The 27,333-nt window shown below is 52.5% G+C and overlaps 1 protein-coding gene across 2 annotated transcripts in view; it reads left to right on the top strand.

The window, feature by feature from the left end:
- The window catches only part of LOC111153390 (poly(A) RNA polymerase D7, non-canonical), a 43,956-nt gene extending 16,889 nt beyond the window's left edge, over positions 1–27,067 (top strand). The window contains exons 2-13 of one of the 2 annotated variants that reach the window (XM_022512388.1): positions 10,084–10,207; positions 11,178–11,224; positions 12,042–12,162; positions 14,284–14,391; positions 15,528–15,656; positions 18,036–18,249; positions 20,257–20,383; positions 21,452–21,552; positions 22,415–22,587; positions 22,944–23,102; positions 25,044–25,208; positions 26,873–27,067. In XM_022512388.1, coding sequence (XP_022368096.1) covers positions 10,118–10,207; positions 11,178–11,224; positions 12,042–12,162; positions 14,284–14,391; positions 15,528–15,656; positions 18,036–18,249; positions 20,257–20,383; positions 21,452–21,552; positions 22,415–22,587; positions 22,944–23,102; positions 25,044–25,208; positions 26,873–27,067 — 1,629 coding nt within the window. In that variant the 5' untranslated portion in view covers positions 10,084–10,117. The remainder of the gene's footprint in view (positions 1–10,083; positions 10,208–11,177; positions 11,225–12,041; positions 12,163–14,283; positions 14,392–15,527; positions 15,657–18,035; positions 18,250–20,256; positions 20,384–21,451; positions 21,553–22,414; positions 22,588–22,943; positions 23,103–25,043; positions 25,209–26,872) is intronic. The other variant, XM_022512387.1, reaches the window with a different exon arrangement.
- Positions 27,068–27,333: the final 266 nt, after the last annotated feature.

The following is a 27,333-nucleotide window of genomic DNA, read 5'->3' on the forward strand; positions in this document are numbered from 1 at the left end:
TGTCACTTCCTTTGTTGGCCTTCAGTTGAGGTTCTGAAACCCTGTCAGACATGTACCTGCACCAGGGTTCAAAGTGACTGATTCCCCCGAGGGGTCTTGGTGGGAAGGGGACAGAGAGCTCACTCTTCTCGGGAGCCGGTGTGCAGGGACAGAGAGCTCACTCTTCTCGGGAGCCGGTGTGCAGGGACCGAGTTAGAGTAGCGGTGATGATTCCAGACTGCAGAGCGCTTCCGACCTGCTGTTGCGTGAACGCTTACATGGCGTTACCCTCTTCCACCCAGCTTGGCCTTGGCCTGCCCCACGGCAACGACTGTGCCCTCCCAGCCCACCTTGCCTACTCCCCCTCCCCTAGGAGATACCCTCCTTTCCCTGTCTGTTGCTCTCAGCTGCCTCCTCTGGTAGCAGCTTCTCCCAAGGGCGTCACTCTTCCATTAAAATGTTAAAAGCATTGTAAGGGTAGCTTTGTTCACAGCTTTCTGGAGAGAGATGGGTACACAGGTAGGTCTCTGGAGTGGAGAGCTGCTCACGGGGAGGCCCTTAAAGCAGGCTGATGGGAGCCTGGCGGGACAGCTACCACATTAACAACATAACGGAACATTCTGGAAACACACTGGGTTCTAATTTGCAGTTTCAGTTGTCTTTCTTCCATTTTTGAGCTTTTATTTAAAAAAAAAAAACAAAAAAACGAAAAACCCAAAAAAACCTTTGAAGGTCTGCCTAGAGGTTTTCTAAGTAATTGGTGCAGGCATTAATTTCCTTGTAACGTAATTAAAAATAAACAAAAAAGGACTTGTGTCATTAGCTGTATCCACACATGGGTAATTTAAAGAGGATCATTCACGCCTGAAAATGGAAATATTCAGCCATTCCTGTGTGGATGTCTGTACTTGCTGTGGGCTCAGCAGCTCTTTTTTTTTTTTTTAAAGATTTTATTTATTTATTTACAGAAATCACAAGTAGGCAGAGAGGCAGGCAGAGTGAGAGAGGGGGAGGCAGACTCCCCACTGAGCCGAGAGCCCGATGCAGGACTCACTCGATCCCAGGATCCTGAGATCATGACCTGAGCTGAAGGTAGAGGCTTAACCCACGGAGCCACCCAGGCGCCCCTCAGCTCATTCTTCCTAGTTAGGGTCTGTACCTGCGCTTGCCTCTTCTCAGTCTGTGCCTGTGCCCAAGGGGTGCGGCCTGAGTCCTTCGTCCCACTGCAAGTCCATCAGCACGTGCTTTAACGTTCATAGCACTCCAGTGGTGAACTCCGAAGTGGTTTCACTAAGACATCATTTGGGCAAAAATTTAGACCGTGAACATTGTGGAGCCAAGGGGAAGGAGCTCCAATTTCTGTGAAACCGCTGGCTTTTTAAGGCTTTCGAAAGGTTTTACGAAGAGTTGGGAAGGGTGGTGGTGGGGGAGATGGAATAAATTAACAGTGGAAGATGGTTTCTAGTATTTTCTTTTGCATTTTCCATTGTAATGGAAAGCTTGGTTTTCCCCTAGCATTTGGAATTGACCAAGTTAACGGGGGATGTTCCGGGTAAACTGGGACCTGTGGCTAACAGTATGGACAGGGACCATGGAGACGGGCCCAGGGAACCAGTGTTTAGGGTTTAAGATCTCAGGGAGCTGGGCAAGTCCAACATTGTGACCCTTTAGAGCGTGTTTGGAGGTTCAGATGCTGAAGCTAGAGGCCATGTTGGAGGTCGTGCACGTGTTCATCTGCCTTCCCTGTTCCCCTAAGAAAGTGATGCATAAAATCTGCCTTGATCATCACTTTCCTTAGAAGAAACAATGGGATTTAAAATCTATGGGAGCGGACAAACCCCCCTGTGCTTCTCCCCTCACAGGCCAGCATTATTCACCGTCAGGGGTGGTTCCTTTGCCCCCTTTCTTCCCATGCTGTTTTATTTAAAATACATTTCTTTGTCTTCACTTTGGGCCCCTTGTTTGTGTCCTTTACCTGCTGCAGCACATCTGCCTGGGGAGTACACAGAAGTCTCCTTTGGGCCACTTGCAGTTTGTGCTGGGCTGGGAGAGGGGTCGGGGCCTGGCTCTGCCTGGGGCCTGTTTGCCCACGTCCCCCGAGTGAGGGAGGCACTTGCCTGGGGCACCTGCAGAACTAGCCCCCAACGTCCCCGACCCCAGGCTCTGAGAACCATGGAACCCCACCAGCTCAGCTTCTAACATCAAAAATCACCCTCCTGCAGTGGGTTGTCTGTGTTCATCAATAGCTCTCTTTGCTGTGAATCAGATAGTTTGACTTGGTAACTGAATAATACATCTTTCACCTTTTAAAGTAACCCATAGAATTGGGTTTCACAAATATTTACAGCAGCCATATACTGGGTGCTCGTAAGATAGACACTAAAATGTTGCTGACCTTCATTATTTGTTACTAAAAGCAGAAATTAATTTGGGAAACGTACTAAAGATTGAGCAGTCATTACCTTTTGAATGGTTGGACTCATGTAAGAGCAGTTTTAGATGAGAAACGTCTTCCTCATTCATCACAGAACTTTATTTTCTAGTATTCTAGGATTTAGTTTAAAAGTGCACTGGAAAATAATGCTTTGGAAGTCCAGTGCTTTCGTGATTAAAACTGGAAGTTACCGCAAGCCAGCCTCACCATGTCCATCTTAAAATATCCAGAAAAGGAATCATTCGGGGCTCGCTCCACTGTGATGTGCCAGTGTGAGAATCTCCCAGATCGAATCTCAGAGCTGCACCTGGTCTGTACCAGCCGTCGCCTTGCCCGGAGTGTCCGCCGCCTTCTGCTTGCGGAGACAGGCTGTCCGGGTGGGCCATGCGCGCCCACGGCCCTGCTCTTGCGCACGGGGCAGCAGCCCTCCTTCCCCACTGCCCGTGCCCAAGCCAGTGACCTCCTGCAGGGTGAGGCGAGCTTCTGCACTGGGAGCCCAGGTGCGCTCTCTCTCCGCGGCCCCGGGTGCGCTTCGCTTCTTGGCTCCGTGCAGAGGTTCCCGACTCGATTCGTGGCTCTGTGGCTGGACGGTGGCTGAGTGGGCCTCGCGTTCGCGTGGGTCCTGGCTACACACTCTAGTTGCTCCCCCGGCCTGCCATACGGTCAACTTCTAATCCCGTGTTCTGCTGGGTTCGAGGTGCCACTGCATGCAAAAAGTCGAACCATTTGAAGCTGCCATTTTTGTGGGTCGGAAATACAAACTTTGTAAATAGGCACCTTCCTGTAGGGATCAGCTGACCTCAAAAGATGCACCGCTGGGGGCGCCTGGGTGGCTCAGTGGGTTAAGCCGCTGCCTTCGGCTCAGGTCATGATCTCAGAGTCCTGGGATCGAGCCCCGCATCGGGCTCTCTGCTCTCTAGGGGAGCCTGCTTCCTCCTCTCTCTCTGCCTGCCTCTCTGCCTGCTTGTGATCTCTCTGTCAAATAAATAAATAAAATCTTTAAAAAAAAAAAAAAAAAGCACCGTTGTGCAGTGTTCCATGAAGGAAGAAAAACGCTTACTTTTGAACTGATCTGGTGCCCAGTCACGCATGGAAACTTGCCGCCCAATTTCAGACATGTGAGTGCTTCCTAGTGAGGATGGAACAATAGTCTCTGCCCAGCTCTGTAGTTAGATCAGTTTCTTTGGAAAATGCCCTAATCATTAGCACCGTTGTTACTGACCTCTTGTTGGGCAGTTAAAGCCTAGCTTCATTGTAGCACGGAACACGTGTTGAAATGACATCAGGGGCTGGAACACTTAGCTTTGACAGACATGGTTCGTGTCCACATTTAGCCCCAAGGTTTTTTTTTTTTTTTTAAAGATTTTATTTATTTATTTGACAGAGATCACAGAAGACAGAGAGAGGCAGAGAGAGAGAGAGAGAGGGAAGCAGGCTCCCTGCTGAGCAGAGAGCCCGATGTGGGACTCGATCCCAGGACACTGGGATCATGACCTGAGCCGAAGGCAGTGGCTTAACCCACTGAGCCACCCAGGCGCCCCTAGCCCCAAGGTTTTAAAATGTTTGTTTTAGAGGAAGTTTGGAAAAGAGAGTCCCAAGACCTACTAGGAGGTGTTTCGTTTGTTCTCAACGGAAGTACAGTTGCCACACCGTGTCACGTTGCCTCCAGCATCTGACATGGATGCAGCAGCTCCGTCTGTTACCTGGCGCTCCCTACAGATGAGCGTAGCCACCACCTTCCCCCTACGTGGCCCGCATTCCACTCCCCGCTGCATCTCCGGGACTTATTTTCTAATCGGAAGTTTGTATCTTTTAATCCCCTTCGCTTATTTGCTCCGTCCCCCACCCCTGCCCCTCTGGCAACCATGTTTCTTCCCTGACTTTATGAGTCCATTTCTGTGCTTTTTTTGTTGTTTGCATATTCTTTGGATTCTACACGTAAGTGAAATCGTCTGCTCTTTGTCTTTATCTGACTTATTTCACTTTACATAATGCCCTTTAGGTCCATCCATGTGGTTACAAATGGCAAAATTCCCTTCTTTTCCGTGGCTGAGGAAGGCTGCGTTGTACCCGTGTGCCCCATCCTTGTCCGCTCACCTGCCAGCGGGCAGCGGGTTGCTTCCGCGTGTCGTTTGTGCAGATGCCTGACGTCACGCACCATCAGGGCGATGCAGGTCGGAGCCCGGGGAAGGTAGGGAGGGCCTCACCCCTGTCAGGATGGCTAGTGTCAGAAAGACAAGAATAACAGGTGTTGGCGGGGCTGTGCAGAAAAACCTCTGTGCGCTTTTGGTAGGAACGTGAATTGGTGCGGCCACTGGAAACCAGTGTGGAGTTTGGGAATGAAGGCAGTACGTTGAAAAGAGCGGTGCACCCTGTCCGCTCAGCGTTACTTGCAGTAGTGTGTGCTTACGCCACGTGGCCTCCGTTGCGAGGGGTGTGTGTGCAGGTGGCGGAGCCCCCACGTGAGCCTTACCGCGGCGGCCACTTCTGTTTCTGTGGGCTGCCAGGCCTGCGAGGGTGAGAAGAGGGAGGACCTGGGGGAGGTGACCCAGCCCATGCGTCCGGTTCTGGAGACGCTTGAGAAGTGTGCTCTCATGGGGCTCCCCCGCCTGCTCCCTCTTAGGTTTGGCCTGTCTCAGGAAGAAGCAGCCAGAGAGCCTGTCTGAGGTGGACCACTAGCCACAGGCGGCTGTCCGGGTTTAAATTAAGCCAGGTGACAGCTGCAGTAGCCGGGGCGGTGCTCAGGAGCCCCTGGCACGGAACCTGGCCCTGCCCCAGCACGTTGTGTTGGCTGCACCTTGCTGGAGAGCACGTGGTTGCCCTCCCCTCCCCTCCTCCCCTTCCCCTCCCCTTCCCCTCCCCTTCCCGCCCTGGGCTTGCTACCTGTGCGCCCCTCAGCTGTGCTCAGCGCCTGCTCTGTGAACCCGACCCGCACCAGCCAGCCTTGCTCTGGGAACTCACGGTCTTGGGTGAGGTGCACGGGAAGAGGCTTCAGGAGTTTGGAAGCCGAACTCGATCTTCTTCTTCTTCCTCTTTTTTTTTTTTTTTTTTTTTGTTAAAGAAATCTGTATTCATCATTAAACTTAGAGAATGCACGCCAGCAAAAATACATATATATAAAAATCACAGTCCCGTCATCCAAAACGCAGTTGGTTCTTTCTTGTTTGTTCGTTTAGTTTAATGAGCGCGTTCTTGTGAACACAAAAGGCCTAAGTAGTAAAGAAGTATTTGGAGTAGAGAGCGGAGTGTTTGCACACCAGCCCCCTGCCCTCCGGGGTGGGAGACACTGTGGGCGTTGGCATGTGGCCTACTGGACCTCCTCACGTATGTGCTGCGCATATGGGCCAGTCGCATGGGGGTGGGGCTGTGTCTTCACCTGCGCCAGCCGTCTGTCATGGGGGTCTTTCCTTTCTGGTGCACGCATATCTTCCTCATTCTTTTTCTTTCTTTCTTTCTTTCTTTTTTAAGAGTTTATTTATTTATTTGACAGACAGCACAAGTAGGCAGAGAGGCAGGCAGAGGCAGAGGGAGAAGCAGGCTCTCTGCCGCCCAGGGGCCTGATGCTGGGCTCGATCCCAGGACCCTGGGATCATGACCTGAGCTGAAGGCAGCTGCTTAACCGACTGAGCCACCCAGGCGCCCCCATCTTCCTTGTTCTTAATGAGAGGACAGTGACTCACATGGGACCGTGTCTTACGGCCTGAGGTCCCGCAGTGAGCAGGCGCTGAGGATGCCTGTGTGTCCTGTCACAGGTTCTCAGAAGCGGTGAGTTGCCCGCTTACCCCAGGGTAGGCCAGGGCCTGGTCTAGTGCAGACTCAGATTTGTCATGTTTCTGCCATGTGCAGTTGTCATTTATTTGGCTTTTAGTTTGTTTACACTCAGCATGGTTTTGGATAAAGTTCTTCAGTCTTGGTGTTGTGGTTGTCGTTTTATGTTGGAGTCTGGAAAAGCCTCCTCCGAGTCCAGATAGGGGTGGTTCCTGTAGGTTTTTTCTTCTCTCGGCTTTTTTTTCACCTGGAAATTTCACCTCTGTATCTGTATCACATTCTCAAGTGTAGAACAAGGTAGGAGTCTCACACCGTTGTCTTTAGTTTCCTGCATCAGGATTTGGTTTGGCTACAGAGAACAGAAGTCATGGAGCCCTGGTGGTCCAGTCCCCATCGCGGGCTTATCCCTCTGTGTCGCCTGCCTGCCTTGCTCCACACTGGGGGCCTTTCTCAGGGTTGTGTGGGCCTCTCTGCCCTGAAGAAACCGTCTGAGGAAGTGTGTTGCCAGCCTCCGCGGGAGAGCGTGTGCTCCTTGTGCTTCCCAGGGACCAGTCGATGGCTCGCTGGCCACCTGAGGCTATGGGAGGGGCCCCTGAGCATCCTGGTGGACAGCCAGCTTCTGCCACGGGAGGCCGTGTCCCAGGGCCTCCCATTAAATAATCGTAGTTTCCTGCTGGTTTTGAGATGCCACCTCTGTGATCTTTCGTAGAGGAGTTTCTTCTGTGATGGTCACAGCGTAGAAATTGTCATGGGAGATTTGGAGACCGGCTGCTGGGGGGCTGACGCTGCACCCTACGAGGCAGCAGCTAATTGTGGAGGAGGCTTCGGCGTGGTTTTCTGTAGATCTCTTGTCAGCTGTGAAATGCCTTCGAGGTTTGATACGTGAGAAGAGTTTGTTTCTGGGCAGTAACGATCGTGTGGACGTAAATGATGGTGGACGTTCACGAGGAGCTGCTTTGGAGAGTTGAACATGTGGGTCATAGACCCATAAAATGGCCTGGGTCGTACTGACGCCTGCAGCGGGTGCGCGGCCGACGGCGCGTGCTGGTGGAGTGTGTGGTCGGACACGCGGCTTCGTAAAGTGGGAGTACGTACGGGTAACGTTAGCGTGAAGTACAATATTGCGGGCTGTTTGGCACTGTTGGGGATGTGAAGTTGGGATATATTTTAAGGGGAACGTGATCTTAAATGACAGGCACATAAGAAGTATTTATTTAACTAAAACGTGCTTTGATTCATCCGTTCCCGTGGGTCAGATGCCGTCCGCGAGCAAGTGGTGTTCTGGTGCTGGGGTCAGGCGCTGAGCCGTGAGCCCTGCACGGTGCTCGGGAAGGGCCCAGGGAAGAGGGGGGTGGGGCAGGGGAGCTGCTGCCCCGCCTAGCGTGGGTTCTGTTGCACTGCTCTGATTCCACCGTTCCTCCCGGAGTGGTCAGCTGTCCGCTCCCCGCCCGAGCCCCTGCCCTCACCCGGTCCTTGGTCTTTGGCGCTTCCTTACTTGGAGGGCAGACGGCTGAGGGGGTCTTGGAGGTCGCTCGGATGTCACGATGGTTCGACCTTCCTGTGTCTTTCTGGGCCGATGGTGTCCTCACACCCCAGAGCGCCGTGGTCTTGAGGCAGCTGCAGGAGTCATGCAGTGCCTCGCCGAACCTCTTCTGCCTTGAGGAAGGGCCAGCAGGGGCTTCTGGTACCCCTAGTACTAGGGCCGGAGTGCCCCTTCTGGTCCCAAAGCAGAAATACTCTTCCTGTCTGATACTTGTTACCGCAGGTCACTTTTAGGCCCATTTCATACTCATTTCAGTTGGGTGTGTTCTTAGCGCATCTTCTCGGCAGAACGGGACACTTGAAACCGGGAGACCTGTGTGTTCCACTTGGCACCGCTTCCTGCCCTGGGAACGTGGGCATGCCTCGACCTCATTGTTCGTCTGTCCTGAAATACGGGCAGGAGACAAATGCTCAGCAGCCCCTTCTTCTGTCACAAGCAGACATCAGATAAAACTGACACTGTCCCACTGATGGGATCGTGTCTGTGCAGACCGGCACAGGCGTTCCCGTCGTGTCCCTTCCTTTCCCGGTGCGTGGAAGGTGACTGAGCACAGGAGTCCTGGAAGCCGGCAGGCGGGGACAGTTTTATGTTGTTATTTCAGATGTGCACAGCATAAGAGAAAGTTGGTGGCACGGTGGGCACGTTGCTATGCCCTGTTTACAAGGTGTTTTAGCTACTGAATTTCTGGGGTGTGGGTAGAATTTTAGCTTGCTCGCTTGGATATGCTTCTTTGACTTTGGGCTGATTGTTTAACTAGGCCTCTCTTCTTGTTATTTTGTCTCTAAATTTTACACTGTTAGCAGTACTAGGAGTTGTAGGAGAGCACGTGCTCTTCTGCTTTCCACGGACCAGGTGATGGCCAGCAGAGCGCCTGCCAGCAGTTCTCCGCTGCGACAGTGACTGACGCAGGAGACCCCCCAGGGTGTCCTTGCTGACAGCCAGGGTCGCCTTTGGCTCTTCCTGGTGTGACCACTAACCCACTAACCTGACGTACCGGGTCCTGCTAACCATGTGGCCAGTTGACGGCAAGTTCTAGATGACTTCGCAGACTCACACAGGCCGTCTGAGCTGCTGGCAGGGCTGTGGTTTGATGCTTTGCGGTGTCATTGGTGTTTAGTAACTGTTGAAGCGACAGCAGCTTTACTCCCCACACCTTGGAGTTTGATAGGTATTTTGGGAAAATTCAGTGTCCTATGACTTATAACCTTTTTGGATATGTTAAACACTGTCCTCAGGGCTGGCCGAACCACCGTCGTAGACACGATAGACCTTAAGTTCCAGCGACAGTGTAATTTGGTATCGCAGGTGTACCGAGAACAAGGGGGTTGAGGACTGATTTCCTCCTAGGGTCCTGTGAATGCTTTCAGGGGCCTCCAGGCCCCCTCAGACCTGCTGCTGAGTGTTAGGAATGGTCGCTCCGTGCGGATTTTTGGGGTGCGGGCAGCACTTCAGGTGAGACAGAGAAGGGCCAGTAGAGTATGTGAGGTGATAGGATGCCCCTTGCCTTTGTCACTGGACATTAATTGTCCTGTTGAGAAGTATTCCCTTCTGGTATGAGAACTATTTTGCTAGCTTTTGAGCTAACGTTATTATATTATTATTGAGCAAATTTTATTTTGTCTTCTCTTTTATTAATCAAACTTAGAGTGAAACAGGTAAATTTGATTTGTCTTAATTCCCAGGATTTGATTACTTGGCCCCCTAGAATTCATCTTTCAGACTGACTGGGGATGAGGGTCTTTCCTTCTCCCAGGAGGAGTCTTCGCTGTAGATCCTTGGCCCTGAAAGTGAACCCCACAAGCCTGGCCTGCCCTAGGACGGCCTTTTTCGCCTAGGGCGGGTGGAGGGTGCGAGTGGTGGCTCCTGGGGTTAGGGTTAGGCTGAGTCAAGCGAAGCGGCTCTCATCTCCCTCTTCTGCTGGGAATGCCACTATTGGAGCTCTGTTAGGAAGAGAGGGCTGTATCCACCTTGGCTTGGAGACTCCCTGGGTGGCTAGCGCCTTTAGGAGAGGACAGCTGAGTGGTAGCCCTGGGGGGCTTGGTGGCCTGCAGGGTTCTGCTCTGGCCTCCAGGAATGGGCTGACCTCGGCTTCCTAGAGCTGGCCCCGCTGTGGCCATTGTGGATGCAGCTTTCAGTGCCCAGAGCAGTGTCCGTCCTGGCGCTGGCAGGGTTGGCCTGCGGGTCTGCGCCGCCGCAGTGAGCCGGCTGGGGGTCTGCCAGGGGTTCCTGTTGGGGGGTCAGCCGCGGGGCTCCCGTCTAGCCTGGGGCTCGTGGTGGGAAGAAGAGCCGTTGTGTTTCTCGTGTGGCACGTACTCAGCTGTAACAGTAACTCGAGTGTGTTTTCTCTTTTGTCCACCAGACTTCATGAGGAAATCATTGACTTTTATAACTTCATGTCCCCTTGTCCTGAAGAAGCAGCCATGAGACGGGAGGTGGTGAAGCGGATTGAAACCGTGGTTAAAGACCTCTGGCCAGCGGCTGACGTGGGTTCTCTCTTTACTGCACTTGGGTCACACCAGGGATGGCAAGCGCCTGGGGTCCTAGGGTGTCCCTGGCCCTGAGTCCCTGGCTTGGCCCTCGAGGGCCCGGGGAGGGTGGCGGGGTGGCACCCACGGGTTCCCAGGCCCTGCCTCGCCGAGCGGCTGCTGGGGGGGGCGGGGGCACGACCCGTGCTTCACACGCGCTCTGGGTGAGTGTGGGGACTGTGGGCCGAGGGAAATTTGTTTCTGGAGTAGTGTGATTACCATTCTTTTCAACTCCCCTTGAGGTTAGAAATTCTACCCCTTGTCCTCATTATGCAACATAGCATAAGTTCCTTTTTGTAGAACTGGGAAGCATTCCCTCCCCTCGCACTTCTGCTGTGCATGAACGTGTGTGCCTTGAGATGGGGGTCGTGGGCACTTGGGGTGCTTGGCATAGGCAGTGACCTGTGTCCTGTGACCAAGCTGATGACGGTCCAGGGCTCCCTGGATAGTCAGCTTGCTCTGCTGGTGGTGACATAACTGGAGACCACCCTGTGACGGCTGGATGAGCTGGGCTGGGGGCGCTTGCGTGTCCCCAAGGGGGCAGGGGCAGTCCCTTCACTCCCTTCCTCTCCTGTGATTTCACTCCGCATTTTTGTCTGTGAGCTTGGGTGCCCTGGGGCAGAGCCCCACTTCTGCACTGTAGCTACAGGTTTGAACATTGTCCACTTTGAGCAGTTTTGGGAAAGGCCAATAATGGTTTCATCCCTTAACCCGAGTTTTTAAACATTCCCTCTTGGGGTAGGTCTTTAGCGGGTGGGCAAAGAGGATTCGGCTTGGTGGGGCTTTGCTACACCCTGCCCCCCCGCCTCCGGCCCCAGCCTGCAGGGCAGGTGTGTCTGGCCCCAGAGTGGGCATGTGGCCTGCCAGGGCGCAGCAGGGGCTCAGCGGTGGCGGCCGGTGTAGTGACGGGGCCGCGCTTCCCTTCCAGGTCCAGATATTCGGCAGCTTCAGCACAGGCCTCTACCTCCCGACCAGGTGGGTTCCCGGCCGAGCCGCTCCGCTCGTGCTGCTGCGCGCTTGAGGTGGGCCCATCTGCGTGTGTGTCAGGGCTACATGTAGGTTTCTCAGGCTAGAAATGGGAGCTAAAGGAGAAGACTGGGAGTACAGAGGAAAAATTGCAGGAAGTGAAACTGAATTTAGTGTTAGGATAATTGAATGTAGTTTCCTCTTGCACTCAATACTGAAGTACGTTGCAAAGATGCGGGACCCAGAAACGTAAAGACCCGCCGGAGCGTCACCGGAAGAAAATGCGGTGGAAGGCGCCGTGCCAGTTTTGGATAGGTTTTTGGAAATTGACCTTCTGCTTTAATGAAGATTCAAGCAAAATTCTATTTAAGTAGTATTTTGTATTTTTTAATTAAAAAACATCCAACAAGATTGCATCTTGAAATTGTTCTGCAGTGTCTTCTTGTCAGGAACTGTCTCGATACCCAGATCCATTTTATGTACATTGTTTTGTTAAGAGCTTACTGTCTCCTCACCCACTGTTACGATTTGGACGCTGCAGAGGCTGTCGTCTCAGGACTTGGGGTCGGCATTGGCAGGGCCAGTAGGGAACTGACCAGATTCCAGGTGCCCAAGAAGCCCAGGTCAGCAGGAACGATGCCGTGTAGACAGCACAGGAGGAGGAAAGAGCCAGGGAGCCTCAGAGGGGCGTGCTTCACAGGGGGGTGTGTGTGGCCCTGGAAAGAGATGGGTGTGTGCATGCTGTGGCACTGGTCCGCCCCAGATGTGTGCGTTCCCGGGGAGTGATGTGAGCCGAGCCTTCACACTCACTTGTTCTTCTGTCCAGCGACATCGACTTAGTGGTCTTTGGAAAGTGGGAGCGCCCTCCTCTGCAGCTGTTGGAGCAAGCTCTGCGGAAGCACAACGTGGCCGAGCCGTGCTCCATCAAAGTCCTTGACAAAGCTACAGTAAGTGTGGGGCCTCGGCCCGCAGCCCCGCGTGGGCGCTCATACCCTGCAGGCAGTGTGGTTCGCCTGCGGCTTCAGCTTAGGCTGTGGACAGGAGCCCTCTCTCCTGCTGATATAAATGTACTTGTATTTGTTTAGAATGTTAGGATCACTAGCTGAGAACGTATTTCATGACGCCCCGAATGACTGCAGGCTGTGAGAGCATCACACTGCCCTTGGCGCTAGAATACGATCGATCAACTTTCGTTAGGACTGTGAGAAAGGGACGCGTTCGGGGCTGCCATTTCGGGCACATGTAGTTGAATGGTGAAAGCTTGCCTTCTGCCCAGAAAGTGATTACCATTGCCAAGTTATAGTTAAGAAACAAAATTTGCCTATTCTTTCATTCAAAATTTTACCCATATAAAAACCTTTGATCTTGGGGAGAAGTTGGAAGATGAGGGTCCTTTGATGTGCGCTCGTCGAGGTTTATCTGAGTCCAGGATTAGAGACGGCTCGGAACTGAAGTCACTTGCCCTCTGTGTGGTCATGATTAAAGCCCGGATCCCTGTCCTCTCTGGGCTCTGCCATTTGTCCTGTGGTGTTGGCTTCTCGAAGAGAACGAGGTGATGGCTGTCTCTGACCAGGTATCCTGCTTTAGACGGAGAGAGGTGAAGAGGCCAGGCCTGCTTGTCCTGGGCTCCAGAGCATTCTGGAGGACAGACCGCGTCCGGTAGGTTTTACAGTAACACCACACCGTCTGCTCTGCTGCAGAGACCTCAGAGTAACTGAGCCGCACTGGTCTTCCGCTGCTCCTTTCTCTCCTTGGGAGCTCTTGCCGTGCAGCCTTCTGTGCCGGGCAGCCTCCACATCATCTGGTTCGGAGCCCCGGAACCCAGTGTGTTGGCTGCATTTAAGAAGAACGGTTGTGTATATTGAACACCCACTGAAAAATAAATATTGTGGCACTGTTAGTAATCTCTAGGATCTGGGGTTCAACCTGTGAGTGTGTGTGTAGGAGAGTGTGTGCAGGGGCAGGTGATCACCAGGAGTGGTTTCGGGAAAGCACTCAGTGGTGTAGAGAGGAAGGTCCACAGTAGTGATGGGGACAGGAGTTCTTCACGAGGGAGGTAGTATGTTGTGGAGGCTTGGGCTCCTTCTGAAATAGTTTGTGGTAAGATGTTTGGGAAAGCCTCTTGTTTTTTTGCCTTCCTAGACCACACTGGCTGGGGCTCACTGTGCCTCGTGGTCCTGGTGATCTCCAGGAGTCGCTGTCACCACCCGCTGCCCGTCCCTGTCACAGTGTGTCCTTGGCACTTCGCAGTTTGCCACCCTGGATTCTGTGAGGTGTCCTCAACCTCTAATTAGACCTCGCTCATTTTGGTCAGAGAACATCCTCTTCCATTCCTTGGAGGCTGAGGGAAACAAAGTCTTGCCTTTTGTTCAGGGAAGAAGAGTTTTGTGTGGGGGTTGGGAGGAGTGTGGCCTCTGTGGCTGCTGGGGCGGCTTTGTTTTGGTGAGGCTGGTTTTGAGCACCTTGTGGTGGTAAGTCTTTCTGATGAGAATATTTCCAAAATAGCTTCTTATTCTCTGGTTTTACAGGGAAGTGGTTTTTTGGTTTGGGTGTGTTTGTTTTTTTAGTTGAATTGTCTTAGTGAAAACACTAATTGTCTTAGTGTAGAATTGTTTGGAGAAACAACATTAGCACAAAACCAAATTGAAAAACTGGCTTTAAACTTACTCTGAGTGTTTTCAGAAATTCTTGCAAATGTAATTTGGGGACCTGGAGCCCTGCTCCATCATCAGGCACCCCTGGGGGGTCAGGGACTTAGCTTCTCCTCCTGGAGCCCCGGCCTTCCCGCAGGTAGTGGCTGATTCTGAGTCTGTCCAGGAGGGCCGGGCAGAGGTGAGCCTTAACTTTGCAGGGTGGGGCAGGGGCCTGGGTGCCAGGACTAAGGAGGCTGACTCTGGCAAAAGTCCCTTTTCTTCTCATTTTTTAAAGTCTGGGGTTCATGATCTCTCAGCCCTTTCGTGAGTTAGGAAGAAGAACCTCGGTGTACAACATAGGAAACATTTTGATGCCAGACTGCAGTGAATGTTGGCCATTAAAGCTTAGTTTTTTTTTCAATTAACTCTTTGCAGGTACCGATAATAAAACTCACAGACCAGGAGACTGAAGTTAAAGTCGACATCAGCTTTAACATGGAGACGGGGGTCCGGGCAGCAGAGCTCATCAAGAATTATATGAAGGTGCTGTCGCCGGCGCGTTAGCACTGTCAGAACGGGGACCTGTTACGCTGGGCATGTGGTGGGATTTAAACTGAATGATAGTCTTTAATGATAAAGACTTACAGTTGAATTATTTATCTTGCAATACTATTTCTAGAGATACTCCGAAATTATGTAGCTGTTTTGTAGATTTACTTTCCTGGCTAACCACGAAGTTGAGTGTTATTCTAGAGAGTTTGTGAAAATGCTCTTCTCATGATTACAAAATGACCCTCCCGAGAGCTCAGTGTACCTGATCTGCGAGTTTAGTTTATTGGAAGTGGAAGGCGCGATGTGGTGTGCTTATTAGGGATCATCTCAGTGCCCAATGATGGGCTAGCCGACCAGGTGTGTGGTCTGGTTAAATAGATGGTCTTTCCCTCCTATTTTAGGGAAAGGGATGAAATCCTTTACAGAGGCAACCTCAGCATCGTAATGTGGATACTGCCTCTTCCCACAGGTTCAAGGACCTTGTTCCTTCAGTTTTTCCCTTAACTCTGCAGCAGCAGGCTTGTCTGCCTAAACTGCTTCCCTTAACTTCTGGGCCCAGCAGAACATGAAAACAGCAGAAGCTTCCACTGTCCCCCAGCCCTCTTCTCCAGCCTCTCTCCATTTCCTTCTTACCTTCAGCCTGCTGTCCATGTTCTTCTGCTCTTGGCTTCCTGCCTCGTGAGCTGTACCACCCCCTTCCCCCACCCCTCCTCTCCTGGGGGCCCCTGGGCACTGGAGTTTTGTGCATCGCTTCCAGGACCTTCCTGGCTCACGGCCGCATCCCCCTCCTCTCCTTCCTGCCCCCAACCTGCACCTGTCACAGAGCAAGCTAGGCCACGAGAACTGATTGGAAGGAGTACACTCCTTTCCTACTCCCTGAGCTCTGCTTTGGGCAGGAGCTCCTCCAGCCTCATCCCTGTTGAACCATGACCTGGGATGTGGCTCCCGGGGGGTCTTAGCAAGTCTTCACATAATTAATTCTCAGGCACCTAAAAATTGAGGATGATGGGCCTAGAGCCTTCTAGGTGGTAAGAGGATCGAGTAAGCTTTTTTTTCTACTATGTGAAATTTGCTGTGTGACACATCTTTAAAGGTATATTAACTGATTTTTTTTTTTTAATTTACAGAAATATTCATTGCTGCCTTACTTGATTTTAGTATTGAAACAGTTCCTCCTGCAGAGGGACCTGAATGAAGTTTTTACAGGTGGAATTAGCTCATACAGCCTAATTTTAATGGCCATTAGTTTTCTACAGGTGAGTGTGCGTTCTCTCAACAGCCTTGCATAGGAGCACGTTGCACATTCTGCCTTGATGTTGTGAAGCCCTTGCCTTGTGGGGTCCAACTGCCCTTGCTCTCCCTGCACGCTTCTGCTTTGGTTTAGAGAAATTGACTTCTGATTGTCACTATAAAACGATTTTGATCGATACTTCTTTCCTCCTTCTCCTTTATAGCTCATTTTCATAGTTGAACAGTTTGAGGGAAGGCAGGCTATCCTGGCCCATCCATCGGGCTCACACCGGTCCGAACTTGAGGACCCTGTCCATGGAGAGACTTTTCATGCCTTGATGGACAATAAAAAACTGATTTTCTTGGTTACTGACTATGATTTATGAAAAATTTGTTTCAGAAAAAAAAATTAGGAACCACATATGGTAAAAAAAATTGCTGAAGAGAGAGCCTTTCTTCTCAGATTGACAAGACATAAATATTTTGTCTCAAATTTTATGTTGCCCTTATTTTATTGAGTACCGTGGGACAACCTGTCAATAGAAAACCTACCTAGACGTATTAAATGCTGTGATGTTGTTACTTACTTGACATATAAGACAGTTTTGTTTAATGTATAAACTTACTTATATGTTAGTTACTTAACATATAAAATAGTTTCTGAGTTAATGGAAACATTAACCCCATTTATATTTTCTTGAATGAAGGATATTCCGTTTTTCACGAAATCTTTCCTGTCTATTCTAGCTGTTTCTCCACATTTGTCATTAATTTTGTATTTGTGATTGTGCTTAGGGTTTTATGTCCAAAATTCAGCTCTCTTTCCATTAATGCTGCTGATAGAGGTCGCGGTCACACCACCTCATTATTTTGACTCCTGTGGCGTTTATTTGCCAGAGATACTGGAAGAATAGTGAAAACGGAATCCTGCTCCTGTTTTCTTACAATTTATTCACATTGCTTTGCCTTCCATCTTTTCTTCCGTGATGCTACCCTTGGAGACATTCTTCCCTAATTTTTGGATATTTTCTTTTGAACTTAATACAACCTGTTGCTTTTGACTTAGTTCTTCATGTTTTTCCCGATTTGAATTATTTCAGTAGCCTTGTTATCATGCCTGCCACTTGTTTTTATGGTGCTGGGCACTGGCCTCAGCGCCTCCTGTCTCCTTACCCCATGGGGTCCTGGCAGCAGTCCGTGACCCCACGGAAGCACACGCGCAGAGTGGCTGGCTGGCACGCCCCTTGGTGCCTGGCCTGTCCTGCCTCAGAGCTGTGCCTGTCGTGGCGTCTGAGTGCCTTTCTTGACTCACTGAGGTAAGGGGGCCCAGCCTTGCACCGGCCAGCTCTCGGGTGTTTGACTCTGACTAGAAGGCAAAAGTGAGAATACTGTCCTGCCCGGGCAGATCCTCAGAAGCCACAGTGCTTGTGGACCCTAGAAATACTGGTGAGCGTCAGGGGTGCCTCTCCTCGGGGCGCGGTGAGTTGTAAGTCTCAGCCCTCCTGCTTCCGTCAGGAGCTGTGCTTTCCCTTGGACGTGACCGTCAGCATCCAGACCTGCGCCGTCTGTTAGACCTTCCCATGCAGCTGGCGTGTCCTCGGTCTGCACAGGCCCGCAGGGACCCCAAGCCACTTGTGCCGACTGAGCGCTTGTCCTGTGGCCAGCCAACTAAGTGTTTAATTAATTTGTTTTAATTAACTTAAGTAGAAATAGCCACCCACGGCTGTGGCTGTCCTCATGGGCCGTGCAGGTCTGTACTGTGGGCCTCTTGGGTCAGGAGGGTGTCCGCAGACAGAGGCCGATGTTCAGAACAGGTCCATTACCTGCTTGAAGAAAACGTGGCACTGAACTGGGTCCGGCACTAATCCGTATGACAAGCAGGGATGTAAATTTGGTGTAAATATTATGACACAATACTAATCACCTGTACACAGTTAAAAATTAATCTCTCCACTCCCGGGCCGGCACACTGACACCGTTCAGCCTCATACTGCCCTCTGTGGGTTGTCTTGGAATAATGGGATTAAGGTTAGAACCTATAACATGATGTCTAGATGACTCTCAGTTGTGGAGAATGTGGTCTGCTTAGGGATCCATTTTTGGTGACTTGTTAATCAGAGGTCCGTGTCCGTAGGAAGACCCTCAATGGATGAGGAGTTTCAGAGAATTGAAGTGTAATAAAAAATCCAGATTAGAGGTTTTCTTTCTTTCCAACACTGTGTACTGACTACGGCCTCCAGGCTGTGCGGGTGCCTCTGGCTGTCGCCCGGAGCGCCTGCAAGGACTTGGTGAGTGAGCAGGCGTCGCTGGGGTGTGTCCTTGCCGAGCCACGAGGTAGCGGACCTCGCTGAGTGCAGTCTTCAGAAAGTGACTTGAGTCCAATGTGGGGTCTGTTGCTTTTCCAGTTGCATCCGAGAATCGATGCCCGGAGAGCTGATGAAAACCTTGGAATGCTTCTTGTAGAGTTTTTTGAACTCTATGGAAGAAATTTTAATTACTTGAAAACTGGTATTAGAATAAAAGAAGGAGGTGCCTATATCGCCAAAGAAGAGATCATGAAAGCCATGACCAGTGGGTACAGACCGTCGATGCTGTGCATTGAGGACCCTCTGCTGCCTGGTAAGGGGGCCTGGGGGGCCCGGCTTCTCACTGGCTCTGAGCCTGGGGGCCCAGCTGGCGGCCGGTGCAAGGAGGGGAGGCGGGTGTCTGCGGTCCCTGAGCCAAGGCTCCTCTGCCTCGATGCGGGTTTCTCCTGTCCTGACAGTTAATGGGGACACCTTCCGAAGTGTGTCTTAATGCCTTCTGGTTCACTTCTTATAAAGTTGGAATGTGTTTACGTTCTGCAATTTACCAAAAAAATGTAGAAATAAAAATTAAGGAATAAAAGTTTATTTTTTCTGATTAGGAAGGTATTTGTTACATTTCATCATAAACTATTCACTTCCAAAACGTATATCACAGAGAAAAGCGAGGTAGACCACAGTCCCCTTCCATTCTGGTGTGCATTTCTCCATTTTTTTCCTACATGGATATTAATATTTATTGCAGTCTTGTTAGTTAAATGGATCATGTAATACATACAGTTTTGGGACTTGTGTCTTTAATTCAGAACAAATTCTAGATCCCTTCCGTGTGTGTGTACGGCATGTTCCATTGTGAGGATTGCTGCATTGGCCATCCCGAGGTGGTGTCTGGTTTCCCTAGTTTTACTCCCAGGAGCATAACGAAGGGCACGCCTTCCCCCTCCATTAGGGTTGGTCTTTATAACTCTTGCTGCTCTGATAGATCCATGCAACATACATGTGCCTTGAGTTTGCATTTCTTTCTTTTTTTTTTTTTTTTTTAAGATTTTATTTATTTATTTGACGAGATCACAAGCAGGCAGAGAGAGAGAGGAGGAAGCAGGCTCTCTGTGGAGCAGAGAGCCAGATGCGGGACTCGATCCTAGGACCCTGAGACCATGACCCGAGCCGAAGGCAGAGGCTCAACCCACTGAGCCACCCAGGCGCCCCAAGTTTGCATTTCTTTAATGATGAGTGAGGAGAAGCAAATATTTATTTATCGAGTCCACAAATACTTATTGAGCATCTAGTATGTGAGATACTGTTGTTACTGTTGGTGATGAAGTCAGTGACAGGTGACAAACGTGGTGGAGACCTTGTGCCCCGGTGTGCCGCGCCTGTCTCCCGGTGTGCGCATTCACGTGCTTAGTCTGTGTGTCCGCCCGGCTGTGTTCCTTGTGACTTTGTGGGGTCCTTCCCGCCTCTTCTCCATCGCCGTGCTCCGTTTTTTTTCTGCTCCAGTTTGTCCCTTGAATCTGTATTTGGTGTTTTTCGTTATTCTGTTTCTATATATATTTTTTAATCTCCTTAAATTTAATGGATTTTTTTGTTTGTTTCGTTTCATGGCTGCTGGAGTATGAAATTCACTTCTTAAAAATCTTGTGGCAGGAAGCTGCTGAGGGTCCTGTTGTTCACAAGTGGCAGGACTGACGGATGTTTTCTCAGTATGGCTTTTCCCAGCAGCAGAGGAACGTATTTTCACATCCGTTTGTCTGTGTTCAATCAGTTAAATTACAGGGATTCCAGTGTCTTCAGTGTTTAAATGTACTTGAAAAACGAAAGCCCAACATTATCACTGGATTATAGTATCAGACCTGGAAAAGAGAAAATTCCAGTACTCAGAATGACTTCTAAAACATCCTGCTTCCTTGAATTGTGAAGAATGAGTTAATGTGAATTAAAATCCCAAACGGTGCTGTTATTAAATGTTCCTTGACTGGGGCTCACTTGGTGACTGCAGTGACGATGGCTTCGTCTGATCTGCCACCCGTCTTGGTCCTTAGAACTGGAGAGAGGAGACCTGGTGCGTCCTGCCCTGAAGGACTTGCTTCCTACAGGTCCGGCGGGCGCTGACTGAGCTGCAAGGTGCCCGGGCCAGGTGCCCGCTGCGCTGCACGCCCTGTCAGCACGGCTGCACTCGGACTGAGGCTGCTGCCTTGGCTCTCTGGTGTGGTCTGGGAGTGTGTCCGTGGCCAGGGCCCACTGCAGAAGAACTGGGACGATCACACCGGTCTGGATGAAGGGCCCGGTGTCTGCAGGGTCTTACATTGCCTTTCTGTCTCAGGAAACGACGTTGGCCGCAGCTCATATGGGGCCATGCAGGTGAAGCAGGTGTTTGACTATGCCTACATTGTCCTCAGTCACGCCGTGTCGCCCCTCGCGAGGTCCTATCCCAACAGAGACTCGGAAAGGTAATGCAGATCGTGTCACTGTCCTGGGCTCACAGCCCGGGTGGCCTGGAAGCTCCCTGCCTTGGCCTCTGTGCGGCGGGCGCTGCTGGCCTCGGTTGTTGGCCTCCATGAGGTTTATGAATGGGTTCGCCATTCATAGTACATTCTACTACATAGTCGTAGAATGTGTACACCAATTTGTACCATTCTACGACATTCTAGTAGAACTTGCGGTGATCGATGAGGAGGGCCACGTTTGGTTCATCCGTGGCTGAGCACTGAAAATTTCTTATTTGGGGGTTGTCCACCATTTCTTCAGGGCATTTTATTTTGGGGAAATGATTTCTGGCCTTTTCCCACCTTGGAATGTGATGCTTTTTCTTCAGGTTGTTCTCAAAATGCACATGATGAGCTTAAAGGGAGAGTACACGTGGGTCCGCGGGCCCCACCCTGCATCTCTCCTGCAGACCCATCCCTCATTCTGCGTTTGAGCTCACTTGTGCAGTGTGCACTTGTACCGGCCCGAGAAATCCTTGCGGAGTGGTCGGGAGGTTGGCGGGGTTGGCAGGCGGAGGGAGGGAGTGAGGGGGCAGTGGAAAGGAGGAAGAGTAAGATGGTGGCGAGAGGCCACGGGTGCCGTGCAGCACGGGGATTCCGGCGCTCGCGCTCACTGGCTCTTGGTGGGTTCTGTGCCTCTGCCCACTCAGTGGGGCTTTCCAGCAGGGCTCTGGGCCTGTGCCGGGTGTCTGCAGTCTCGGCACCGTCTGCTGGTACCAGACCTTCGTGGGTGCTGGGCGGGGCGGGGGTGCTCTTCTGCTCACGCACAGGGTTGAAGCCATCTTCTGTAGTAGCCGGCTCTAGGTTCAAGGACATCTGTGTAAGGAACTCACTTTTTCTGTAGTGTGATCTCAGAGTGCATTTGGGCTCCAGCATCAGAAATTGGAACACAATTTGTAAAATTATTTTGGTTTTCTTCTTTTTTCTTGGCAAAGTGATATGTTGTTGAAAATATAAGACAGCTAGTCAGAAGGGCTTGTGGGTTCTGCAGCCGCTCTGCAGCACATTGGTTCCCCCGCTGTCCCTTTGCAGTACTCTAGGAAGAATCATCAAAGTGACCCAGGAAGTGATCGACTACCGGCGGTGGATCAAGGAGAAGTGGGGCGGCAAGGCCCCCCCGGCGCCCGAGCTGGGTGAGAGCTTGTCAGGTCACGCGCTCTTGAACTTCTGATGCCTTGATGTGGGGGCGTCTTTCTGTCCCTCGGTGCTCATTGTTCCCACTAAGGAAAGGCCTCGTCTTCCCTAAGAGTTTACAGCTGGGAGATTTAGGGCAGTGGGAATACAGTGCCTGCCACACATGGACCTTTAAAGTTTCCTGTAGTAAGTGCATTAAAAATGTGAAAAGAAACAGGTGAAATTCCTTTTCCTATTGCATTTTATTTAGCATAGTATTGAAAATAGTAACATTTCTTTCATTCTTTTTTTTATAATTTATTTATTTGACAGACAGATCACAAGTAGGCAGAGAGGCAGGCAGAGAGAGAGGAAGGAAGCAGGCTCCCCACTGAGCAGAGCCCGACGTGGGGCTTGATCCCAGGACCCTGAGACCATGACCTGAGCCAAAAGCAGAGGTTTAACCCACTGAGCCACCCAGGCGCCCCCCAAATAATAACATTTCAACATGGAGTCTGCATAAAGAGTCTTGGAGCGATTCCAAACCCCCGGGCTGCTGCTGTGCCCGTGAGACCCAGTGTGCACAGCGCTCCCTGCCCCAGCCTCCCCAGAGACGTGTACCCTGCGTTCAGAGTCCCTAAGATTTACAGTTGAAAGCTGTTTACACATCCAGGTTGTTCTAGACATATCTCAAGGTTGTCTAATAACTGAAAGAAGTACAATTTTTTAAAATTAAGTAAATTAGGTAAATCAGAAATCAGTTTGGGAGTCTTGTTAGCAACGTGTCAAGGCTCGGTGGCCCCGTGGCTGGAGGCTGTCTGGCGGGGTGTGCGCGTCTGTCCTCTCAGCAAGTGGCTCAGCTGGGCTGTGTTGTCCCCACAGACAACAGAATTAAGATAAAAGAGCGAGTAAGTGCTTGCGACGGGGATCCGCCCCAGCGCCGGGACCCAGAGTCCCCCTTCAGCCAGCGCCTGACCTTGTCTCTGCCCAGCCCCCAGCTGCTCTCGTCAGGCTCTTCCGCCTCCTCAGTGTCTTCGCTTTCCGGGAGCGACATTGTGAGTGTGCCCTTGGGGAGCGTCAGTCACAGGGTGCGTAACCTCCCCTTCCGGTGTGTCTGTGCAGCCACCCCCAGACAGCACCGAGGGGCCCCTGCTCTGCCACGAGCCTCTGCCGGCAGTCGGGGACCCCATCCTTGCCGCTCACATGGCTGTAGCGACTGCCTGGAAGAGCGTTTTAGAGCTTTCGTGGGGTGACACGTTTAAGTGAGGGGTCTATCCTGTGTTCCCTGAGAGAACTCGGTGGGAGGGCGGGCGTCTCGGCGGGTAGGGCCATATGCTCGTGCCCTTCTGTGGCGTCGTCACGAGGAAGCAGCGCAACTCTCTGCGGTTGTCTCTGTTTTTCCTATTCCAAGGACTCTGACACGCCGCCCTGCACAACGCCCAACGTTTACCAGTTCAGTCTGCAAGCACCAACGCCTCTGCTGGCCGGCTTACCCACCGCCTTGCCCATGCCAAGCGGCAAACCTCAGTCCGCTACTTCCAGAACGTTGGTCATGACAACTAACACTCAGGTATGCGGCAGGCCGGTGCCCTTCCTTGAGACGGGCCCCTGGGGACCACGTCTGAGCCGGTGCAGGTGCTCTGGGGGCTCCTGGTACCATAGAATTAGAGACAGATCTTCAGAAATCTTCAGAAGGTACATTCCTATCTCATAGGGCATCCTTGTCCTTTGTGGACAGATCAGATGTAACTCCTGTCATTCTCTAGAAGACTGTGTCCTCGAGGCCCACCCTGTGCGGTGTTTGTGGCAGGGGGGCTCCTGGCTCTTGAGCACTGAGGGGCTTCAGACAAGGTCCGGGTTGAGCATCTTTCTGAAAATGACTGCTACCCTGCCTGAGACTGTGGTCCTTGGGGCCACGTCAGCTGGACTCTGGTACTACCTGCCGTAAGCCCCTGGCAGGAAAGGACCACCGTCCTGCTTCCTCTCAGAGTGTCTACATTTATACTGCCGAGAAGTTTATACTAAAACTTTGACTTCCTCATGTTATTATTAGACAGGATTTATATAGAATATGTCCTCTGTTCTTTTTTTTTCAATTTAGATGAAATTAGAAGCCTGAAAGATAATTTTAAAAATATTAGGTGTGGTATCCACAGTTAAATATAATTGAACATGTATGTGTAAAAACTTGTGTTAATTCACCTGTGAAGGAAGGTCATCTCTGCGGTGTGGGTTGTAATTTGAGCAGAGAGAGATGTGGGCGCGTGCAGACCTGCAGACTCCTGTCCGTCATCTGGCTCTCTGCCCTGGGAGGGCCTTCTCACGGGGCTCCCGGGCCGTGGGCATGGTGTCAGTCCTGCGTGAGAGCCTAACGCTGGAGCACTTGGCCACGGTGTCCTATCCCCCCCAGGGGCTTGGGTTCCCCTAGAGCCAGTGTGGCCACGGGGCAGTGGTCCCCCTGATGCTGTGTGCGTGGTTCCGGCTGGTCACAGGCCGCTGCTGGCACCCTGGTCCCGTCTGTCACTTTGCTAACAGCGGGTGAGGCTAAAGCTAAGATCATTTACATCATAAGCCAAGGCTCAAGGCCCACTTTCTCGTTTTGTTTCTAATCTGTAAACCTGACTTCTAGTGGAGCAGCTCAGTACACGCCCGTGGTGCACATCACGGGCACTCTGTCCCTGGGAGTTTGCCGGTGACAGAGCGCCCCGCTCGGGATGACATGGGCCCTGAGAGCCGGGGGCATGAGTCCAGCAGACCCAGGTATGGGCTCTTCCCAGGGACGCGGGCTCCCGGGCGAGGGAAGACCCCGCTGAGGAGAGAGCCTGCATGGGCTCCAGCCCCCCCCATGTGTGGGCTCTGTCGCCCCCGTAGAGCACCACCTGGGAGACCCGAGCTTCTGCTCCACCCACTGCTGTTGTGGTGGGGCCGCAGCCAGTGTCTGAGAGGGCAGATGCGTGGGGCTCCTCGGGGTGAGCTGTGCGGGTCCGGGAGGTCTGAGAGAGCTTCGCACCGGCACCCCTGCCCGCGGGCACCATGATGCAGAAAGACAAGCGGTCCCGGGGCCAGAGGGACGGGGGGCAGGGAGGGGCCGGCCTTCCCCGGCCCCCCTCTGCGGGCCGGCAAGCCTCTACAGGCCATCGCCTCGACCAGCGTCGGGCCTCCCGTCCTGGACTGCAGGTGGGGGGCTGCATTTCCGCTCTTTCTGGAGACCGGAGGGCAGGTGTCACTCTGAGGACTGGTCTGTTGAGCTGTGGCTTGGTCTTCGTGACTAACGAGACTTTACGACTCGCGTCACTGGACCTGCTCTCTGCTGGAGTGCTGTCGCAGGGTGTGGAATGCTTTGATGCAAAACAGATGCGGTCAGGTTAGAGGAAGACACAGACTCCGTGAATGAGCCTGCTTGCAAATGGCCGTTCCAAAGCAGCGCCCTCCCTTCTGGGGCTCAGCACGAGAACCGCTGACCTCTGTCAGCCTGGGGCCTCATGGATGCCTCTGGTCTTTCTGTTCCTAGACCAGGTTTACGATACCTCCACCGACCCTGGGGGTGGCCCCCGTCCCTTGCAGACAAGTCAGCGTTGAAGGAACTCCGGCGTTGAAAGCTGTTCACCACATGTCTTCCCCGGCCATTCCGTCCGCATCTCCCAACCCGCTCTCAAGCCCTCACCTGTATCACAAGGTAGGCCTCCCACCTGGCCCCGGGCCCAGTGTCCACAGCCCAGGGCTTCCTGCTCTCTCCGCCAGAGATGGGGCTCCACAGAGATGTGATTTAAAACGGAATTTGTTTTCTCATCATTCAGCTTCATGTTTGTTTTTCTTTGTGGTGGATGAAACTTTATTTTTTTTTTTTTAAAGATTTTATTTATTTATTTGAGAGAGAGACCGTGAGAGAGAGCATGAGCGAGGAGAAGGTCAGAGGGAGAAGCAGACTCCCCATGGAGCTGGGAGCCCGATGTGGGACTCGATCCCGGGATCCCGGGATCATGACCTGAGCCGAAGGCAGTCGTCCAACCAACTGAGCCGCCCAGGCATCCCAATGAAACTTTTAAAGTTATTTTCAAATATAGTTTAAGCATCTGTCTTCCTTTTCCACTGACTTAACTTCGATGCCAAACACTTGGCTGATACGTCAGGGACAGATGCTGGTGGGACCTGTGGCGCGGTGCCGCCCGGCCTGTGTGGCTTCACCGGCTCCTCCTTTGTGTTGGGCGCCCGGGGCAGGGGCCCTGCATGGGGTCTGCTTTCTCGGTTCCAGCGGGGCCCCGTGAGTGCATCTGTTGGTGCCCTTGTGGCTTCTCTAAGTCCAGAGTCTGCACACAAGCAGCTGTTCTGGGGTTGGAAAACAGGTTGTTAGCTCGTTCCCTGTGCCCTTGAAGGGCCGGAGCGTTTCTGAGAGCTGTGGCAGTGTCTGCCTGTAGGAGTCAGGTGCAGTGTCTGAAGGGGAATGTGTTCCCTTGGGCTCTGACGACACTGGGGACCCTCACCTCAATGACTGTAGTCCGTTTCTCTGTTGCTTATCTGATTGTATTTTGCCAGTAAGTTTTTCATGTTTAAGGGTTGGCTCTCTGAGCTGTCATTAAGGCCAGATTGTTGTGTTCACTTGGAGCTAAGTCAGGGAGCTTTCCTCCTTGGATTCACCCCTTGGGTCACGATGGGGTTTTCAGGGCACCCCGGGCGTCTCCCGCTGGCCTGCTGGAAAGACAGGGGCGAGATAACTCCTTGAAGGGGAAAGCACCTTCCTTCATGCATTTTGGCTTTCCCGCACAACGCCCTCTGTGCTTGTTTGCTCGGCACCCTTCCCGAAAGCGGCCGTGTTCTCCTGGTGGGCTTCGCGCCGGGCCGCGGGTAGAGCAGCAGCCTGAGCGCCCGCCTGGCGTGTGCGGCGTCCGGCCCGCGGTAGCGGGAGCGCTGCCTGCTGGACGTGAACTCCTGCGTGTGTCTGCACGAGGTCAGAGCTGAAGCGGGGAAGATAACATTCTGTGCACACACAGGACCAGTTAGGAGTGTGACGCTCACAGCTTCAGATGGGAGAGTGTGTATGTGCTCTGAGCCGGCTGGGTCACTAAGTGGGCGCAGTACTGTCTGCTGGGTGTAACGGTCCCTCTGACCCGCAAGCTTGGGGCTCTGCGCTCCTTCCTTCTTCCATCCCCGGGACACTGCACGTGGCCGTCGGGTGCAGCCCTTGTGCGCGCTCACCGTCCGCGGGCCTGGTCTCCGGTGGTGGGGGTGGAGGGCGCAGCTCGGGCACATGGAGGCGTGCTGCCCCCGACCGAGCCCCCCAGCAGCGGCGTCTGGGGTCTCCAGGGCAGCCGCCCACACTGCCGTCCCTCTCTGTCTCTCTAGCAGCACAGCGGCATGAAGCTGTCCCTGAAAGGCTCCCACAACCACAGCCAGGGCGGCACGTACAGCTCTGTGGGCAGTGGAGGCGTGCGGCCCCCCGTGGGCAACCGAGGACACCACCAGTACAACCGCACCGGCTGGAGGAGGAAAAAACACACGCACACGAGGGACAGCCTGCCCGTCAGTCTGAGCAGATAATAGCCCCTGATGGCGCCTCCCGCTCCCCCTCCCCTCGGCCTCGGCGCCCAGCCGGGAACTGAGACCAGCATCCAGCACGTCGGCCTGGGCCCCTCGGACCGCCCGCCGCTGACCACTCTGCATGTCCCTCGTGTGGTGGTCACGTCCATCTTAAAGAACAGCTCCTTGTGCTCATCTGTGAAGCCTTATTAAGCGTGGACGCTGTGTCTGCCTTCCCGGGACGCTTCTCCTTCAGGGCCGGAGCAGGTCTGCACCGGGACCTGCGG

Source organism: Enhydra lutris, unplaced genomic scaffold, assembly GCF_002288905.1.
Source record: "Enhydra lutris kenyoni isolate GAN:26980312 unplaced genomic scaffold, ASM228890v2 scaffoldscaffold32, whole genome shotgun sequence".
NCBI classification, from domain to species: domain Eukaryota; kingdom Metazoa; phylum Chordata; class Mammalia; order Carnivora; family Mustelidae; genus Enhydra; species Enhydra lutris.